Source organism: Sciurus vulgaris, assembly GCF_902686455.1.
Source record: "Sciurus vulgaris genome assembly, chromosome: 11".
NCBI classification, from domain to species: Eukaryota; Metazoa; Chordata; class Mammalia; order Rodentia; family Sciuridae; genus Sciurus; species Sciurus vulgaris.
In genome coordinates this window covers 8,191,958-8,211,529 of record NC_136472.1, presented here as the reverse complement: position 1 = coordinate 8,211,529, position 19,572 = coordinate 8,191,958, and the positions used below count along the sequence as shown (strand labels likewise).

General features: G+C 59.2%; 2 protein-coding genes across 13 annotated transcripts; both read left to right on the top strand.

The window, feature by feature from the left end:
• Positions 1–3: 3 nt before the first annotated feature.
• Positions 4–2,208, top strand: FAM89B (family with sequence similarity 89 member B). Of its 2 annotated transcripts, none has more exons than XM_079103369.1 (2): positions 4–1,015; positions 1,417–2,208. In XM_079103369.1, exons 1-2 carry the CDS (start codon positions 725–727, stop codon positions 1,693–1,695), a joined length of 570 nt encoding a protein of 189 aa, XP_078959495.1. In that variant the 5' UTR covers positions 4–724; the 3' UTR covers positions 1,696–2,208. The 2 variants fall into 2 exon arrangements, with proteins under 2 accessions (XP_078959495.1, XP_078959496.1); XM_079103370.1 differs by having other exon boundaries at positions 12–1,015; positions 1,407–2,208.
• A 1,864-nt stretch (positions 2,209–4,072) lies between these two features.
• EHBP1L1 (EH domain binding protein 1 like 1) lies at positions 4,073–19,529 on the top strand. 11 transcript variants are annotated; one of them, XM_079103345.1, is made up of 21 exons: positions 4,074–4,471; positions 7,155–7,212; positions 7,418–7,513; positions 7,826–7,879; positions 7,969–8,147; positions 8,225–8,355; positions 8,830–8,865; positions 8,951–9,019; positions 9,105–9,267; positions 9,428–10,139; positions 11,487–11,663; positions 12,139–12,296; positions 12,375–12,423; positions 12,831–13,508; positions 16,883–16,952; positions 17,073–17,128; positions 17,224–17,347; positions 17,607–17,706; positions 18,636–18,709; positions 18,790–18,904; positions 19,008–19,529. In XM_079103345.1, exons 1-21 carry the CDS (start codon positions 4,368–4,370, stop codon positions 19,105–19,107), a joined length of 3,303 nt encoding a protein of 1,100 aa, XP_078959471.1. In that variant the 5' UTR covers positions 4,074–4,367; the 3' UTR covers positions 19,108–19,529. The 11 variants fall into 11 exon arrangements, with proteins under 11 accessions (XP_078959466.1, XP_078959471.1, XP_078959470.1 ...); XM_079103344.1 differs by having other exon boundaries at positions 11,481–11,663; XM_079103340.1 differs by having other exon boundaries at positions 4,073–4,471; positions 9,428–11,663.
• The last annotated feature ends 43 nt before the right edge of the window (positions 19,530–19,572 follow it).

The following is a 19,572-nucleotide window of genomic DNA, read 5'->3' as shown; positions in this document are numbered from 1 at the left end:
TTTTTTTCTGCACTCAGGATGAGGGGTAGGTAGAGGGCTGTGTGATATCCCCTTTCTGAGGAGGACATGGCCTCCTTCAAGGCAGGAGCAAGAGGGGTTGGACCCCTAGTTATGTCTCTGGCTGCATCCTCCTCTCCCAGCCAGCCAAGCCACTCATTTGTGACCTGTGAGATTTGGGATTCCGTTCCCCTGGTAGCTTCTCCTCCCTCTCTTAAGCATCCTGGTTCTATCATGCTGCCCCACCACATACCCATCCCAGTACTCAGTAACTGACAGAGATTGTAGGAACCGCAACATTGCACGTTAAGAGCCAAGCATGGACTTGCCCCAGTATTCTGATCCCCACTTTTTTAGGTCCTTTTCCTTGGGAGAGTTATCGTACAGAACACTGTGTGGGGAGGGGCAGCAAAAAAGAACCGCCAACGAAACACGCCTGCCCTTTTTGACCTCTCCTTTCCTGCTTCTCCTGTGTCGGTGCTCCTGTTGCTTTTACTCGCTTCTCGCTACGCGGTCCCACCGCGGGTTGCCTTTTTAAGAGAGGCCCCGCCCATGCGGAGGGGTGGGGCAGGGGCGGAGTCGGAGGAGCTGGGGAAGGAACAAAGCGCGGCCTGCGGGTGGCGACTGTGCTGGGCCGGCCGGGCCGCGAGGTACTGAGCCTGCGGCGGCGGCCCAGGCAAAGTGTTGCGGGGAGGGAGGTGACATCGCCCTCCGCGCCGGCCCGGCCATGAACGGGCTGCCCTCGGCTGAGGCGCCGGGCGGCGCGGGCTGCGCTCTAGCCGGGCTCCCGCCGCTACCGCGCGGCCTGAGCGGCCTCCTAAACGCGAGCGGGGGCTCGTGGCGGGAGCTGGAGCGCGTCTACAGCCAGCGCAGCCGCATCCACGACGAGCTGAGCCGCGCCGCCCGCGCCCCGGACGGGCCCCGCCACGCCGCCGGCGCCGCCAGTTCGGGGCCAGCCGCCGGCCCGCGTCGCCCGGTCAATCTCGACTCGGCACTAGCCGCGCTGCGCAAGGAGATGGTGAGTGGGTGGGCGCCGCGGCGGGAGGGTCCCTGGAGAGGCGGAGTGCAGAGGCCCCGGCTGGGTCTCAGGTCCTGCAGAGGCATTTGAGTCGTGGGGGTTTGTAATAGTAATTAGTAATGCATGACAAGAGTTACTATGTATTTTTAAATATTTTACTCACGTTACCTCATTTCATACTCCTTGAAGGCAGGAGCAAGAGGGCTGGACCACTATCCTGGTCTGTTGTTACCCCATTTTACAAACGAGGGTCAGTGACTTGCTTAAAGTTTCAGAGCTTGTAGGTGCCTTCTGTTGTTCCCCAGAACTTTCACTTAGGAAGGCTGGGAAAGATTGGCTCGGGTTGTGACCTGGGCTGGGGGCTTTGGATTCCAGGAGAGCCCACTGTCAGTTGTCTGCAGGTGGGATTAAGGCAGCTGGACATGTCGCTGCTGTGCCAGTTGTGGGGCCTGTACGAATCAATCCAGGACTACAAACACCTGTGCCAAGACCTGAGTTTATGCCAGGACCTGTCATCCTCCCTGCACTCGGACAGCTCCTACCCACCGGATGCCGGCCTCTCTGATGACGATGAGCCTCCCGATGCCAGCCTGCCCCCTGACCCACCACCCCTCACTGTGCCCCAGACACACAACGCCCGAGATCAGTGGCTGCAGGACGCCTTCCACATCAGCCTCTGAAGAGCTGGGGTGGGTGGGAATGCACCCATGCAAATGGCTCAAAACTCGCCCTTGAGCAAGTCCTCAGAAGACAGTGCCTGCTCTTCCACCTGTACCACCTCACTTCTCAGGAGAGCCAGGCATATGCCCCTCAGGCAAAACTGCTAACCCCCTCCTGGTTGGCTGGCACTGGGTGGGCACCTGGGTTGCCCACGGTACTGGGCCTCCTCTTCTCCCATATACATGCACCCCCAGCTTGGCAGTGGGGCCCAAAGTATCTTGCACTCTCCTTGGCATCACTGGGATTGGGATGAGTGCCTGGCTCCCATCTTTTTTTTTTCATCTTTTGCTGCCACTGGCAGCTGCTGGCTCAGGGGCATCCCACCTCCAGTCCCTGGGATCCACTGCCCTGCATAAGGGCCTCAGGACCCATGCCTGCACCTATCCAAGGCCATAAAAGGCTAAGGCCCCATGCTGGATATTTAAGTTTAGGGGCCAGCCTCCTGGGCTGATAAATAAATAAATACTCTCGGAGTTACTGTGTCCTGATTGCCTGCTCTGGGGCCGGAATATAGCGGCTTCTGACAAGTGAGGTCCACACTTCGCCGGCAGGTGGCGTCCGAGATCCCGAGTGAAAGGCTTACCAGCGGCGGGTGCGAATCCTCCCCCGGGCAGAGCTGGGAGCGTTCCAGGCTGGCGGAGCCTGGCTCCGCAGCTGTGTGACTGCGGTGGAGTCACTTCCCCTCTCCCTCAGGCGGCCTTCTCGCCCAGCCCCCTTTTCCCAGCCGCTTTGGGCTTTCCTGGTCCTCCGGGAAGGAAGGAGAGGGAGCCGCCCATCTTGAGGAGCGAAACTTTCCACCTCCAGTGGGGGCGGAGTTGGTGCGGCACAGGAAATGGGTGGGCCGGAGCCGCAGCCCGAGGGGGCCCCTGGTCAGGACAGGGGAAAGCTCCAGGAAGGCCCTGGAGCTAGTGCCTGGTGGGTGTGTGAAAGGAGCTGTGGAGGCCCAAGGAAGTGTAGTTTTGGCCTCCTTGAAGCCAGACAAGCCCGAGAGGCGGGGCAGGGCCCCAAGCCTTTACCCGCGCTTAGCGTCAGTGAAGAGGAATTGGGGTCCCAGACACCCCCATCGCACACTTAGTTTCACACAGATGGCCCAGCTCCCCTGCTACCCGCACACTTCACACTAAGAACTTTCTTGTAAGGCTCTTCCCCTTACTCTGGAAACCCAGGACGCTAGTGGGACTGAAAACCATAGCCGGGTGTCAGGCCCACCAGAAGACGCCTGCACATTCTCGAAGTTACACACTTCAGGCTTACAGGCAGCTCGCCCCATACCATGCAGCACAGTCATTTGCCTCCTGGAGTTGCAACCCAGCTGGTACTCCTGGCAGATCAGAGGTCCTGATCAAACCAAGTACCAAGCACTAGGGTTCCGTGCATTCACAAACTTGACAGGGCAAAACGTGGGCGGGCGGGGAGGAAACACTGATGTGTTGCCCCAGGCCAGTTCTCTTAACTCAGGGTTTTACTTGTGCAGATGGCTCATGCCCCTGCTGGGCTGGTGTTAAGGCTGCAGCTAAGGCGGCAGGGGCCCAAGTGGTGCACTTCCCAGGGGAGTCAAAATAAACATACCATACAGGCACAGCTCACTTTTTTTCCTGTCCATGATAACGGATTTCATTTAATGAGACCTGTCAAAATTAGCCAGGCTCTGTGATAAATGCTGAGGTTTCATCTTCTCAATGACTATAAAAAGACAAAACTATAATTATCCCCATTTAACGGATGTCAAAACTGAGGCTGAGTGTTAGTGTTTCATCCAAGTCCACACACTGGGTTGGAAGTCAGGATCTGAACCTCCAGCTGCTTGTGGGAGGTCAAGGCTGTCTTCCTTATAACGGCTGAGGAGTCAGGCTCTGAGAGACTGGGGGATGGGTGCTGCCCACAGACAGGGCTACCGAGGTTAGTCCCTAATTCCACTTGCTCCTTCCTGCTCTGGTTAGGCGTGGATGGCAGCAGGAGTCTGCCACGCCAGAACTGAGAACCTTCGAATCTGGTTCAGACTCTCAGGAAGACCCGGAACGAGTCCCTTCCGCTTTCTGAGTCTCCCTTTTCCTAGCCTGTGAAATGGGGTCACGAGTAAGAAAGGGCCACAGGCAGGAAGGGAGGCGGCCTGGACAGCACTCCTCGAGGAAGGCACCAAGTTGCTGGTGGCCCTCTATCGGGGCCCAAGCGCTCCCATCCGGCCCGCAAGTCCACGCCGCCTCTGCGCGCACCAAACCGGTCCTGCAGTCGCGTGTCACCACCTCCCACCCCACCCAGCCCCCGCGCGCGGGTCGCAGCTCGAGGCCCCCGGAAGCCGGGTCGCTCCGCCCCCCGCGCTCCTGCCCCGGCTCCCGCCCGGCGCCCGGGCCCCGCCCGCCCTCCGACGGGGGTGCGGCTCCAGGAAACGGCGCGCTCGTCGCTCCGCTCGCCTGCCAGCCCGACGCGCCTCGGACCACCCCGCCGACTCAGCCAGACCACCGGGCGGCGGCGTGGAGAGCAGCCGGCGTCTGAGCTTCAGTCACTTCCGCACGGACGGGGCGGGCGACGCGGATAGGAGCCTCGGAGACCATGGGGATACGGACCGGGCCAGCGATCGCAGGCCAGCGGGAGCCCCGGCCCTGAGAAGTGGGCAGCAGGAGCGGCGGGGGCCATGACCTCGGTGTGGAAACGTCTGCAGCGCGTGGGCAAGCGGGCCGCCAAGTTCCAGTTTGTGGCGTGTTACCACGAGCTGGTGTTGGAGTGCACCAAGAAATGGTGAGTGGGAGGGAGGCCTGAGGGACCATTCCAAGATTGGGGGGCGCCATCAGGCCTTTGGCGCTGAGAGAACTCTGCCCCCACCGGCCCAATGATCAGAAGGTACCCCATCCCAGCTTGGGCCTGGCGTCCCAGACTGGGAGGCTCAGAAGTGCCTTGTGGGACCCCTAAAGCTGGGGATGTGGGAACATTCTTGGGGCTGGGGTCAGGGTTTGGAAGCCTGAGAATCTGTCTGTGCCCAGTTTCCTCAGCTGTGGTCAGGGCTAGGGAAGGGAGGCTGGGGGGTTTGGGGCCAGAGATGGCTCAGGGCGGCCCTGGAAAAGTTGCAGGTTTTGAGGTCTACAGGTGGCCAGAGGGGGGCGGAAAGCTCATGGAACAAAGATGTTGCCCCCCTTAAGCCCTGCCCTCTTGTCGAGCCAGAAGACACCCCTCCCCTTCACCAGAGTGGGCTCTGGGAAGATGGAAATGTCTCCACAATGTCCTTAAAAGGGGAAACTGAGCGCTTGGAGGGCTGAGGAGGGAGGCGGGAGCCGCTTAAAGGGGCCTCAGGACCTAGGAGGTTGTAGGTCTTGGGGAGGGGTCCTGCAGAGGGCCAGGAAGTCGGGTGAAGGTGCAGGCCCTGCCCCGGACTGCCAAAAGGGCCAGGGCATCTGGTTCAGGTTCACTTGCCCCCACCGGCAGCTGCCAGACCCCTGCGTCACACCCTAAATATACGAACTCACTGGTGTCAGCTTCCCTTGGCTGGATTAGGGCACAGCTGTGGGGGCCTCACCCGCCCAGCCCAGTGGGGCTAAATTTAGGTTCCCAAGGGGAAGGGCTGGGGCAGGCAGAAACCATGGGGTCCAAGGGGAGGGGAATGAGCAAAGACAGGGGTCCTTGGGACAACTGACATATCTGTGGTCTTGCTCACACTGGGCCCTTCAGTTGACAGAGGCCCAGAGAGGACAGAGCCTGACTGGGTAGCACAGCACAGAGCTAGCACTTGAACTCTGGCCTCTGGCTTCTGCCCCAGCATCCTGAGTGAGGCCAGGGGGTGCTGGGCATTGTCCTGAACAGCAGACCAGGGGCGCAGGCAGTGTCAATGCGACTGAGTCATAGGCAGTGAGTAGGTCCTTCTGGGCTTCTTCGCCTGGAGCCCAGGACAGGAAGCTGCCCCTGCCCAGGTCGGAGCTCCCTGGGAGGGTGTGCCTGGCCTGAGTCAGGCTGCCAACCAGGCCCCCGCCCTCCATAGGCACCCCCTGTTTTGCTTCCCCTTTCTGGGAAGGCCTGTGGCTATCTTTGCTTGGCCATTGCCTGCAGTTTGGGGGTGGGGAAGAGAGCTTACCTCTGGGCCAGAGGGCTCTGGGCTGCACTGTGGGATCTTACTTGGTCGACCTCTCTGGGCCACCCTCCAGGGTTAATAGGAGAGCCATATCCTGGCTTGGCCTAGGAGGGGCAGTGAGTGGGCCAAACCTGAGTGTCCTGGCATGGGGCTGGGGACAGTCAAGGAGTGCTGTCGGGCTCCTTCACCTGAGAGTCCCTCAACCGTCCCCATCCTTGGCAGCATTTGGGCCCTCTCCCCCGGCCCAGCCACGTCAGCTCCACGTCTGGGACTAGGCCCTGGGCTTCGCCCCTCCTTTTGTTTTTGCCTCCACACATGCCCGCATCTCCTGAGTCGCCCAGCCTATGCTGTTCAGCGTAGCTGCCACCTCCTGGAAGTCCTCCCTGATGAGGCTCCACTATCATCATCTTTCTGCAAAGCTGGGGTCTAGAGCTCTGGGTTCAGGGAAGTAGGCTGACCTTCCTTGGGATCCTGGGATCCCTGAGCACAGCAGGCCCTCTGCGTGGGTTCTGCTAGAACAAGCCAACCCCATGCCTCTGCCTGCACTCCACCCTCTCCCTGCCCCTCCCCCAGCCTCAGACCCTTGCACTTGCCTTCTGCTCTGCCTGGAGCCCTCTTGCTGGAGAACCCCAAATGACCCTTGCCTCCCACTCACACCTCTGCTCAGACACCGGCCTCCTGGCTCTCTCACAATCCCTGAAGTTAGTTTGCTCATTTATTTTCCTTCTCGCCTTCCCCCACTTCTCTTGTCCTTGGCCCCAGAAAGGTCTTGCCTCTCCTTTTTTCCACTCTGTTCCCCAAACTGGGCTGGGTGGTGGGTACTTCACAAATAATTTGTGAGTGAAAGGACTTCTTTTATTCTGAGACTTGGTCTCTCCCTCTGTCTCAGAGTGTGTGTGTCTGTGTGTCTGTCTGTCTTCTGTATTTGTGTCTGCTTTTCCTTTCTTTTTTTCTTGTTGGCACTGGAGATTGAACGCAGGGATGTCTTTTACCACCAAGCTACATCCCCAGTCCTTTTTATTTGGAGTCAGGGCCTCACTAAGTTGCCTGAGGCTGGCCTCGAACTTTCAACCTTCCTGCCTCAGCCTCCGAGTTGCTGGGACTTCAGGCATGCGCCTCTCCTCTTTCTACATCCTCACTGCTGGTCCATGCTGCCTGGGCCTTTGCCCTTCGCCGGGGCCCCACCCTGCCTCAGCAGCCCCACCCTGCACCCTGTGGCCCCAGATAAGGGCTGCTCAGGCCTTCTCCTAGGGGGGAAGGGACAGGGCCAAAGGAAGACCCTGAAGGAGGTGGGGAGGAGGAGGAGGAAATGAGGAGGCTGGGTGGGCCCAACTGAGCCCCCTCCTTCACTGTCTCCCTCAGGCAACCAGATAAGCTGGTGGTGGTGTGGACCCGGCGGAATCGTCGCATCTGCTCCAAGGTGGGGCGCGTGTGGTTCGAGTTTGGGGGTAGGGCCTAAGGGGTGCTGAGTGGAAGGCTGGTTGGAGCTGATGGGGAAGTGGAGTTGGATTCCAGTTCAGCCCTGAATGCACAGGGAGAGGAAGGCAGGGTCAAGGTTGGAGAGAGGGAGTGCAGGGGAGGGAGGGAGAGTAATTCCGGGGGAGGACTCACACTGCCCCTTTTAGGCCCACAGCTGGCAGCCAGGCATCCAGAACCCATACCGGGGCACTGTGGTGTGGATGGTGCCTGAGAACGTGGACATCTCCGTGACCCTGTACAGGGTGAGTCTCCAGCCCCCGACATGGACAGGAATAGGCAAGGGATTACAGCGCAGCAGCCACCGGACCACGGGTGGGCTGTTCATCCCAATGAGAAAGGACACGGGGGAGGCACCCAGAATTTCTGGGGCAGGGGCTGGACTACTCAGCGTGAGTGGCCGGGAGTTCTTGGAGGAGGCAGCATTTGCCACACCTGCAGGAGCAGAGGCATCTGGGACTGGAGCTGGGGCAGGCCCCACGGCACCTCCTGAGCCAGCACGGACTCTTCTGCTGCCCTCTTGGCAGTCCTGTACTCACTCCTGCCCTTGTCCCCAGGACCCCCATGTGGACCAGTATGAGGCCAAAGAGTGGACCTTTATTATTGAGAACGTGAGTGCTGGGGTGGGGGAGAGGGCTGGGGTCCCAAGCACCTTCGGGCAGCACTGATGCTCCTCGCTGCATCCCACCCCTCCCCACAGGAGTCCAAGGGGCAGCGGAAGGTGCTTGCCACGGTGGAGGTGGACCTGGCCCGTCACGCAGGGCCTGTTCCAGCTCAGGTCCCTCTGCGGCTGCGGCTGAAGCCCAAGTCTGTGAAGGTGGTGCAGGCTGAGCTGAGCCTCACCCTCTCGGGGGTGCTACTGCGGGAGGGCCGTGCCACGTGAGTGCCCACTTGCCCTCCTGGCCCTGGCCTGTGATCTCTGACCCCAGCCCTCATCCCTGACCTCTCACCCCCAGGGATGATGACATGCAGAGTCTGGCCAGCCTCATGAGCGTGAAGCCTAGTGATGTGGGCAACTTGGACGACTTTGCTGAAAGTGACGAGGATGAGGCTAATGGCCCAGGGGCCCCTCGAGGCCCCCAGCCAGGTGGGCTCACAGCCTGCCACATGCTGAGACTGCCAAAGCCTAGGGGAACTGGGGGCATGGAGGCCACAAGCCACTGGCTGTGCTGGGGCAGGGCGAGCTTGTGCATGCCCAGAGAGGGAAGCTCATTACTGCCCAGCAGTTCCAACCTGCCCAGAGCCCTGGTTGCTCTAAGTGGATTCTGTCCTATGATAGCCTTGGTCCTTGACCAAGTCCTGTAGGATGGTTCTAGTGCTTTCCCTGCCCCTGGCCCTCTCAGCTTCAGATTGGTGGGTACCTGTGCAGCCTGTGCCTGACCTGAGAAGCTGGGTCAGAGGCCCAGAGAGGGCTGCAGTCCAGTCTTCCCGCCCCTCACTGCCTGACCCTCCCTCCTGCTCATTAAGGCTTTTTGTCTGTCTGCTCTTGTGGTTTTTCTCTCTCTCTCTCTCTCTCTCTCTCTCTCTCTCTCTGCATCTGTGGGCCTGTCTCTTCTCGCAGGCCTGGGCGGTGCCCTGAGGCTGGGGCGTTTCCCAGGTAGGCCCTGTACTCTCATTGGGGGAGGGGGGCTGACCTGCAGGCCCTGCCCTGGGCTCACTCTCCCCTTCAACTCCCACCCCAGATACCTCACGGGAGCTGAAGACACTTTGTGAGGAGGAAGATGAGGGCCAAGTATGGCCCCGGCAGGCAGGTGAGGCCTGGGCTGGGACCGGGGGTGGGGACTGGACCCCAATTTACAGGGCCCAGGCCTCAGTGGCCCTTCCCTTCCTCCCTAGCTGCCAGCCCTTCTGGTGCTGAGGATATCAGCCCAGCGCCCGTGAGTGCCCCTGCACCTCCGACCAGGGCCTCCTGGGGCCAGGGGTCAGAACCAACTTCTGCAGCTGGGGGCCAAGTGGGGCCTGAGGCCCCAAGGCCCCCAGGAACCCCACCAGAGACAAGGTGAGCTCTGGAACCAGCCTCCTCTGCCCCTGCCCACTGCTGGGCTCCGTCCTCTTCCCCCTGCCCTGCTTCTCCAGCACCCAGCAGGCCGAAGGGTGGGGTGCAGCTGAGAATGGGGCCCATGGGAGCCCCCCAACGCCCCTTCCTGTTCTATCCTCAGGTCCTTGAGGCAGCCAGGCCAGGACACGGCCCCCACTCCAGCCCCTCGGCTCCGGAAAGGCTCTGAAGTCCCCCGGCCCCCAGCCCCCCAAGGGGGCGATGAGGTCCCCAGTGCTGCAGAGGCTCCCCAAGCAGGAGTGGGTTCTTCTGGGGAGACCCAGACCTGGCCAAGCCCTCAGGAAGGGACAAAGGCCCAGGGAGCCAGGCCAGGCCCAGATGTTGAGGACCAAGTCCCCAGAGATACCTTGGAGGTGCAGAGACCCAAAGTTGAAGAGGGGGACAATGGGAAAAGACCAGAGGCTAGTGGGGTGGACACTGAGCAAAGGGCAAGAGTCACAATTGGTGAGACTGAAGAGAGGTCAGAATTTAGTAGAAAGACTGCTGAGCAGAGATCAAAGGTGAGTCTTCTAGCCAAGGGACCAGAGGCAGCAGGACTGAAGCCTGAGGCAAGTTTTAGGGCGACTCCTGAGGCTCCTCCAAGGGGCTCTCAGGGGAGGATGGGGTTCAGGGCCCAGGAAGAGGCTCCCGAGGGCCTGAAGCCACCTCTAGTAGAGCTTGCAGAGCACTCCGGACATCTCAGTGACCTCAGGGGGGCCGGGGCTGCTGCAGGCCAGGAGAGAGAGGGTGCAGAGGTGAGGGGCAGAGCCCCTGGTGTTGGGAGGACAGCCCTGGAGCAGGGCCCCTCTGCTGGAGCAGCAAGCACTGGGCCCCAGGTGATCAGATTTCGGGAGGCCCCATCATCATCTGACCAGGGGGTGATATCTAGGGATCTGAGGGTCTGGGAGGAAGAATCTGACCAGTCAGGGGCCCTGGGAACACAAACTGAGCTAGCAAAGTGGGAGGAATTGAGGTCCCAGAAGACAGAAGCAAGCAGGTCAGTGTTCCCAGTGACAGAGACTAGGATAGCCAAAGCTGAGATATTGGGGGCCCAGGCAGTGGAGGCAGGAAGATCAGGGGGCCTGGAGTTAGAGGATGCTGGGATAGCAGAGTTGGAGGTATTAGGGACTCAGGAGACAGAGGTGGGGGTTCCAGGGACACCAGGGACAGAGGCTGGGATGATGGCAGAGACTGAGGTATTGGGGACCCAAGAGATTCCTGAATGTTCTGGAGTACTGAGAAGAGAAGCTGAGATAACAGAATCTGAGATATCGGGGACCCTGGAGACAGGGGAAGGAGGTTCTGAGATACCAGAGACAGAGGCTGGGGAGGCAGAAGCTGAAATACTGGGGACCCAGGAAATAGCAACTGACAGTTCAGAGGTTCCAGAAATCGCAGTTGAGGTGGCTGAGTCTGCGATACTGGAAGCCCGGCAGACAGAGTCAGGGATCTGGGAGATCCAAGGCGCAGAGACTAGCACAGCAGAAGCTGAGATATTAGGGATCCAAGAGGTAGCACCTGGGGATTCAAGGGTCCCAAGGATACAGCCTGAGATTTTGGGGACCCAGGAGACAGAGGTAGGAGATTCAGAGGTTTCAGTGATAGAAAATGAGGCCGCAGAAGTTGAGATATTGGGGGCCCAGGAGACAGAGGTAGGAGGTTCAGGGGTCCTGGAGATTGAGACGGGGACAGCAGAAGCTGAGATGTTGGGGATCCAGGAGATAGTAGCTGGGGGCTCAGGGGTCCCAGGGTTAGAAGTTGAGATAGCGAGGGCCCAGGAGGCAGAGGCCGAGGGCTCAGGGGTGTCAGGGCCTGTGGCTGGAGTGGCAGAAGCTGAAATGCCAAGGCCCCAGAGGATGGCAGCTATGGGAACTACAGTTTCAGAACCTGGGGAGACAGAGACTGAGAATTTGGGGGTCCAGGAGGCAGAGACTAGGGTCTGGGGAGCTCTCACATATGAGGATTTAAGGGCCTCAGGTACTAAGCAAAGAGTTTTAGGGTCCCAGGAAGTAGGGATAGAAGTTTCAGGAGGAGAGGAAGAGACTAAAGTTTTGAGGGTCCAAGGGGCAGAGCCTAGGGTTTGGGCATTGTCAGAGGTCAAATCTGAAGTTTGTGGGACCCAGAAAGCAGAGATGGTGGGTGTAGAGCCCCCAGAGAATAAATCTGGTATTTTCGAGGCCCAGGAAACAGAGGCTGGGGTCTTGGGAACCAAGGAAGGGCAAGAAGCTAAAGGAAGCCTCCCAGAGGCCAGCCTGATTGCGGTGCAGGTGGCCGGGGAGGCTGGGGCTGGGGTGCCCAGGCCCTCAGGGGCCTCTTCCCCAGAGGAGCCTGAAGAGGACAGGAGGCTGCCGGGCAGCCAGGTAGGGATGGGGGCCACCGAGGACCCAGCCTGCTTCTCTCACTAACCTGGGGCTGAGCGAACGGCGGCTCTGCATGGACCCACCTGGTGGACTGAGAAGGGATGGGATGGGGGGCTCAGCTTCAAGAAGTCCCCTCATCCCTTCCTCCCTCAGGATGTCCCAGCTCTCACACCCTGTCTTCCCTGGGTCGCATGGAGCTGAATACCCCTAAGCTGATTTTCAGGGCTGACTTTGAGATGTGGCTGCTGGTGACCTCTGATCTTGCCTGGGAGCAACTGACCTTTTAGGTGACCTTGGCAGATAATGTACTTGAGCTGAACGCCCTTTTGCCTGGCCCCAAGGCTCTGGCCAAATGGTCTCTGAAGACCCCTGCAAACTCAGAAGTGGGGTTGTTTTGTGCCAAGCCTGAGCTTTCCAGGGGCAGGGGGCACAGGTCCCAGATGCACATCCCCTAAGCCCACCTCTTTGTCCCCAGGCACCATCTACCCTGGTCAGCTCCAGCCAGTCCCTGCTGGAGTGGTGCCAGGAGGTCACCACTGGCTACCGTGGTGTCCGCATCACCAACTTCACCACATCCTGGCGCAACGGCTTGGCCTTCTGTGCCATCCTGCACCGATTCTACCCAGACAAGATGTGAGCTTCCAGAGGGCGTGGGGATGGGGGGAGCCTGTAGGGAGGGCGGCCAGCTCCTGACCCGCCCTCTTTCTGCAGTGACTATGCCTCCCTTGATCCGCTCAACATCAAACAGAACAACAAGCAGGTGAGATGGGGATGAGGGTCTAGAGCCAAGCTGCAGACTTAAGAATTGGGGAATTTATGGGCTGCAGGGCCCTCCAGTGTGGCTTTTGAACACATTTCACCCTCTTTGTCATTAAATTGTTTTATTTAGTTTGTTTTGGGTTTTTTGTTTTGTTTTGTTTTGAAAGCATTATTTTCCCGGGATCCTTTTTCCAAAACCACCCTTTGGTGGACAGTGCAGTTGCTAAGTAACGCGTTGGCGGGGGCCCTGTTGCTAGATTTCCCTCCACAGGAGGTAGAAGGCGTTGCTAGGCAAACCCTGGCTTGCAACTTGCGGAGACCCCCTGAGCGGGCTGGTCCTGGGCTGTAGCGTTGCTGGGTAACTTCGGTTGCCACCGCGGCTGCTGACCCCGAGCGCACCCTTCCTAGGCCTTCGATGGCTTCGCGGCCCTGGGCGTGTCGCGGCTGCTGGAGCCAGCCGATATGGTGCTGCTGTCGGTGCCCGACAAGCTCATCGTCATGACATACCTGTGTCAGATCCGTGCCTTCTGCACTGGGCAGGAGCTGCAGTTGGTGCAGTTGGAGGGCGGCGGTGGCGCCGGCACGTACCGCGTGGGTAGCGCCCAGCCCAGCCCTCGCGACGACCTGGACGCCACTGGCCTGGCGCAGCGGCTGCGCGAGCACGGGGTCGAGGCTCCTAAGGAGTCCAAGGAGGCCGCGGACCGTGAGAGCAGAGCAGCCTCCAAGGGCGCGGACGTGGTCTGCGCGCCCAAGGATGGAGAAACCGAGACCACGGGCGAAGCACGCCCAACAGAGACCCCTGGGGAGGGCTCTGGAACCAGGGCGCCCACATCCCCAGTGCCCCTGGCGGAGGGGCTGGTGAATGGGGCGGGGGCGCCAAGTAGTGCGGGCGGCGTGAGACTGCGACGGTCCTCGGTCAACGCAGAGGCCGGGCCGGTGCCGCCGCCCAGAGCGCATGGCTCCTTCTCCCACGTACGCGACGCGGATCTGCTAAAGAAGAGGCGCTCACGGCTGCGGAACAGCAACTCCTTTTCGGTGGACGACCCGGACTTGGGGGCCGCAGGAGCTTCGGGAGCCGTGGCTGCGGTGAGTGCCCCGCTTCCGCTGCAGCGTGAGGTGGTGAGTCGGGCAAAGAGGGATCCTGAGTGGCCCCAAAAGCAGAGCTGAAGAGCACCGGGACTCAGCAGGGTTCTGGGAAGCCCTTCTGATCAGAGGGCCTTGATGTGGTAGTGAGCTCCACCAGCCAAGGTCCACTGGACTTTGCTGCCAGCTTGGGATATGTGCTAGTGATTTTTAATATCTGTCACCCAGTTTGGGGAGCCATGACTGTAGTAGGAAGTTTCCGGAAGGCTTTGTGCTTTGTGGACTATAGAGTTGACCCTTCTCTGTGAGTGGCTCTGAGGCAGGCGCAATTGTAGTGGGGGCAGGGTTTCCATCTCCAAGGGGTCCTAAACCAAAGTTCTCCAATTTGGAGCTTCACCACCAGATGCTGGAGGCCAGTTTCCTCCTCCTATAATGGGAGGTTGGAGGTGGAAGACCCTACCAGGGCCTGTGTCCCAACCCCCATCCCCTGCAGGTCTCTGGTCAGTGTCACAGGGTGTGACATCACTGTGTTCAAGGGGAGGCAGTCCTGGAGAGAAAAAGGACTCATTGGAGGACTCCTGTCACTGAAGTTCAGGCTATGACTTTGAAGCTGGGGTCTATGACAGCAGGAGCAGTTCTGTCAGGCCCCTGCATGCTTGTAACCGCCCAGTGACAGTCCTTGAGTTCGGAGAAAGGGAGGGCCTCCATTGGAAAAGGCTTTCTGGAAGAAGTAGCAGCCCTTTGAGCTAGTTGATGAGTAGGAGAGTCTTCCCAGGCGAAAAATGGCAGGGGGTGGCTCTTAAGTGGAGGAACCTGAGCAAGCAAAAACATGGCAGCTGGAAGTCTAGGTTCCCAGAAGGTTCGCAGATGGTGGTGAGGCCAGGCTGAGAGCTGAAGTGTCAGGTCAGAGGCACAGGTTGAACCTGTAAGGGGAGACAGAGGGACTTTGGAGGCACTCATCAGAGGTGAGAGGCAGGCATCTCTAGCCCAGCTGGAGAGTGAGTGTCAGTGGCTCTTTAAATCTTAAAGGGGAGGTTCCAGCCTACACCCTCCTGGGCCCTTATCCCAGCATCTGGTCCTTCCAAGCCTGGTTGTCCTCCAGTTCCTGCCCCATAGGAGATATTTGACCCAGGGGGCTGGAGGAGACTCCTCCTCATTGGCCACTCCCATCACCAGGGCTCCTGAGTATATTGGGAGGTGGTTCAGCCTGGCCCCGCCCTTGGGAACTCCCAGCGGCCTGGCGTTGGATGAGGTCAGGCACCTAGAAGCTGGGGTGGGGATGAAGCAACTCCATGAGAAGACAGATGTTTCTGGTGCAGGCCTGCAAGGCTGCCTGGAGGAGGGGCCAAACTGAGGGTATAGAAAGAGGAATTTGGGTGAGACATGGGGAAGAAGCGTTGGAACTCCCATCAGTGCCGGCATGAGTAAGCTCGATTCCTGCTGAGGTTGGCTTTCTCCTTGCTCTGCCTGCCCTGTCCATTGAGCCCCTCCTTATTGCTGGCTTGCCCCATGACTCCTTACAGTGTCTGTTCCAGAGAAGAATGACCACCCCATTTTCCAGTTTGGAACCTTAAAGCTCAGGGAGCTGAAAAGGTGCAGGGTATGAACCTAAGTTCTCAGCCTGAGCTCTTGAGTGGCGCCCTCTGCTGGCCCAGCTCTGTTTAGCTGTGCCATCCTGGGCAAACCATTTAAGCTTTGTGTGCTCTTCCCCTGGGGCCAAGAAACAAAAGTGTGAAAGCCCTTTGCAAAGTAGCCTGCAGGTGCCACTCAGGCTGCTCTAAAAAAGGGAGCTGCATGTTCCCTAGGTGTCATTCTGGAGCCCTGCAACCCTTAGGTCCAGGGAACTGGGATTTCTCCCTATTTTACATAAAAGGACACACACACAAAGAACTCCCAGTGTGTGTTCAAGCTTGGAAGTAAGTTTTGGGTTAAACAGTGCTGGGCCCTAGACCATGTCTCATGTGGGCTTCATCTCTGACCCTCAGTTTCCTTATCTGCAAAGTGAGGATGGAAATGGTCCCCGCTTCACCAGGTTGTCAGGAAAACTAAACGAAAAAGCACCAGTAAAGAGCTTTACAGTGCCTGACACGAATGCTTGGTAGATATTTGTTATTGTTATTAATTATTATTAATTATCCATTCGTATACTCTTGAGTGCATGTTGTGGGCCCAGCCCTATCCGAAGGAGTGCCCTGTGGTCAGGGAGACATGCATAGCCACAGCGTGATAGTGTCGGGGATCAAGCTGTCATGGGGGAGGCCCTGGGCACCATCTGCTCAGACTGAGGACCAGGATAGGCTTCAGGAGGAATGAAAATCAGGGAGGGAGACAAGGAGGACTATGGGAACCTGAGGGGGCCTCTGCAGGGGGCAGGCTGAGCTGGGTCATGAAGGTCAAGTTGATTTGGGGCAACTTAAGATGGAGGCCCATTTCAGGCTGAGTGCTTTTTAGGGAACTGAAAGTCTATCATGTGGCCGGATGGTGTCATCTAGGTGGGACTTAGGATGGTAGGAGAGTTGAGCTAGAGCTATCCACAGGCCCGGGAAGTGAGGCTGGGGTACAAACAGTCATGCCACCAATGAAGGTTTTGGGGTGACCTCTCAGTTATGGCATGGGGGTAGTTTCAGGCAGGCATGATGGTGGATGCCAAGTTAGGCCACCACTGACCCCGGCCTCAGAGGATGGCACCTGGGCCAAAGATGTCCAGGGCTGCTTCCAAGAGGGGTGCAGGCTGGGGCTGACAGTGGGGTGTCTTGACACCTTCTCCCCACCCTGTGAAAGAGAAGGGTGGTCAGAGCAGTGTTGTCAAGGGACTAGGCTGTCAGATGAGTAAGGTTGGAGCCCCCAGGGCTGACAGTTCCAGCAGGTCATCCGGAGTGGGGCACATCACCCTGGACTTTCAGGATAAAATTTTCAGATCCAGCCAACCTGGATTCCGGGTGTGGGAACTGATAAGGTGGGAGGGCGCCCCCTTTTGGCTGGGAGATGGAGGTGCTGGCTCAGGATGCCCTAGGTCCAAAGATGGGGCTTGAGCAGCTCAGTGTCACTCCCAGGGGCTCTGGCTGTGATAGGGATGCCAGCCCTGGGTGAAGGGAGTCAGGGAGGCTGAGGGGGCTACTTGGAGGGGTTGGTTATCATCCCAGTCCCAGGAGTGAGGACTTGGAGGCTTGGCGGGTGGGTGTGGACAGGCCAGGACCATGGGCTGGGAGTGGAGGCCTGGCCTTTGCTTGAGGAGGCACTTTCCCCAAAAGGGGGTGGTTGGGTAGCAGGGTCTCGGAGGGAGGACCCGGCTCTCCCTCTGTGTGAGAGGCTCTGGCTGAACCAGGCTGGGCTGTCAGGGCACCCCTGCCAACCCTCACTGACCTCTTTTTCCACAGGAAAGCCCCAGCCCTGACCCCAGCCCTGCCCCTGGCCCACCCACAGCCACTGCCCTGCAGCAGATCCCTGGTGAGTAGTTTGGGGGTGGGGTGCCCCCAGCTCAGCTCAGGCAGCTCACAGACCCTAAGCCGAGAATTTCCTGAGGGCGTGTGTTGGTTGGAGACACCTTAGCCTGGTCTCTGCCTGCAGGTGGGAGCACCCCATCGGAGGAGTTACCCCCAAGTCCAGGGGAGGAGGCTGGGCTGGTATGTAGGGCTAAATGGGGGAAACTGAGGGGTGGGCACTTCCTAGGCAGAGCTTGAACTGAGCCCACCTATTCCCTGCTCCCTTCCATCCCCAGCAACGCTTCCAGGACACCAGTCAGTACGTGTGTGCAGAGCTGCAGGCCCTGGAACAGGAGCAGAGGCAGATAGATGGGCGGGCGGCTGAGGTGGAGACACAGTTGAGGAGCCTCATGGAGTCAGGTGGGCTGGCCTCTGTGGTCCACTCCTCAACACCCCCCAGACCTACCCAGCCCTGCAGCCCCTTCGGGCCTCAGGAGGAGCTGGGAGTGGGCACGACTGGAGTCATCGTCCCCTTTATAGTGGGGCCTGCGGTGGGAGCAGCTTGCTGGAGGCACATGGCTCAGGCCTCAGGGATGCCACCAGGATAAACCCCCTCACCCAATCCCAGCTGCCCTACTCTGACTAGCAGACGTCCAGTGACTGTCCTGGCCTGATTCAGGTGCCAACAGGCTGCAGGAGGAGATGCTGATCCAGGAGTGGTTCACCCTGGTCAACAAGAAGAACGCTCTCATCCGGAGGCAGGATCAGCTGCAGCTGCTGTGAGTACCGGCCCCAGCAGCTGGCCTGCTACCCCACCAACCCAGACCCCACCAGCTCAGGCCCTGCCCCCAGCTGGCACGGGTGGACTAGCAGAGGGGCTCTTAGCTACTTTGGTTAGGGCTATTTGCTGCTTTCTTCTTTCTAAAAAAGATCTTTTTGAAAAACCATTGTTCAGCCATCATATTAGTTTTTTATGCTTATTTCCTATATAAAGAGTATACCTCTTTAAGTGGGGCTGTCTTCGTTAATGAGAAAGCGAAGACCCAGAGGAAATTGTGGCCCAAAAAGGTCAGGGCTAAGTCCTCCAATGTGACCCTCTGCCTTTATGGTACGGAAAACAGGACTTGAGGGATCTGAGCAGAAGCAACTCTCCCTTATTGTCCTCCATGGTGGAGATGATTTTACCTCCCTTTTGCATTATGGAGTTCTTATTTTTTTTTTTGTACCAGGGATTGAACCCTGGGGCACTTAACCACAGAGCCACATCCCCAGCCCTGTTTATATTTTGTTTTGAGATAGGGTCTCACTAAGTTGAGGGCCTGGCTAAATTGCTGAGGCTGGCTTTGAACTCCCAATCCTCCGGCCTCATTCTCCTGGGTTGCTGGGGCTGGGGTTACAGGCATGCACCACCGCACCCAGCAACATTTTGGATACATTTTTTTCAGACCAATTTTAGCCTAATACTACCATCCAAATAACCTTTTGGGTTGTTTCTTATTTTAAAAATGGGTGTGGACAGCATAAATATCCAGTAATTGGAGAACAATCACAACAGAAGGTAATTCTCCGTGGGGACTGGGGTGTACTTTTGAGGTCAGCCCCCGGCTATGGGAACAGGTAGGAAGAGTGGGAGGGGTCCCAGAGCAGCCAGAGCCCTGGGCACTCCCTGGTGCTCTTTCCCTCCCTGACCTGGCATCCTGCTCTCCAGCATTGAGGAGCAGGACTTGGAGCGGAGGTTCGAGCTGCTGAGCCGGGAGCTGCGGGCCATGCTGGCCATCGAAGGTGGGAGACAGGGCTGGATGGGGCTGGAGGCAGTACAGGGCCGCTGGGGCACCTCCTGACCCAGGCTCTTTGGCCCTCAGACTGGCAGAAAACGGACGCACAGCAACACCGGGAGCAGCTGCTGCTGGAGGAGCTGGTGTCCCTGGTGAACCAGCGCGACGAGCTGGTCCGGGACCTGGACCACAAGGAGCGGATGTGAGTGGAAACCGGGATGGACCGGGAGCAGAAGTGGCTCCAGGGCTCAGGGGTGAATCGTGGGTGGGCCACGCTGGGCTGACTTGAGCCCCTTTCCTCCCAGCGCCCTGGAGGAGGACGAACGTCTGGCGCGCGGCCTGGAGCAGCGGCGCCGAAAGCTGAGCCGGCAGCTGAGCCGGCGCGAACGTTGTGCACTGAGCTGAGCCCGCCCGGCCTCCCCGGCCTCCCCCGCCTTCCTAGCCTCCCCAGCCTCCCCGCCTCCCGGCCCCGCAGCTTTGCTCGCAGCTGGTGCCTGCTCTCCTCCCGTGGCCTGCGCTGCGGAGGACCCGGCCCTCGGGATGCGGGGTGAGGCCGCTGCAGGCCGTCGGCGCCCCTTCATAGGACAGGCCAGGGCGGACCCCCTGGCACACCGACCGGAGCCGCTGGGCTGCCGCGCCGGCCGGGACGTATTTATTTGTCGGTATGAGTGTGAGTGTGCGCATGTTGATGGTGACCGGGGTTCCAGGGGCGCTGCGCAGAAATCCTGCCTGATCGAAGGGCCCCGGCAGGCCTCCGAGGGAGAGGGATAGCGGGGCCTGTCAACCACGCCCTCCTGTTCCTCGGGCAATAAAGTTGGACAAGGACACACTGGCGTGGACCATTTCTCTGAACATTTTGGGCTTTGACAA

Coding starts and splice junctions, on each gene's coding strand:
- EHBP1L1 (XM_079103340.1), top strand. CDS start 4,368: ATGACCTCGGTGTGGAAACGTCTGCAGCGCGTGGGCAAGCGGGCCGCC. Junction 7,880..7,968: donor GGACCTTTATTATTGAGAAC/GTGAGTGCTGGG, acceptor CCCTCCCCACAG/GAGTCCAAGGGGCAGCGGAA. Junction 9,268..9,427: donor GGAACCCCACCAGAGACAAG/GTGAGCTCTGGA, acceptor TTCTATCCTCAG/GTCCTTGAGGCAGCCAGGCC.
- FAM89B (XM_079103369.1), top strand. CDS start 725: ATGAACGGGCTGCCCTCGGCTGAGGCGCCGGGCGGCGCGGGCTGCGCT. Junction 1,016..1,416: donor CCGCGCTGCGCAAGGAGATG/GTGAGTGGGTGG, acceptor AGTTGTCTGCAG/GTGGGATTAAGGCAGCTGGA.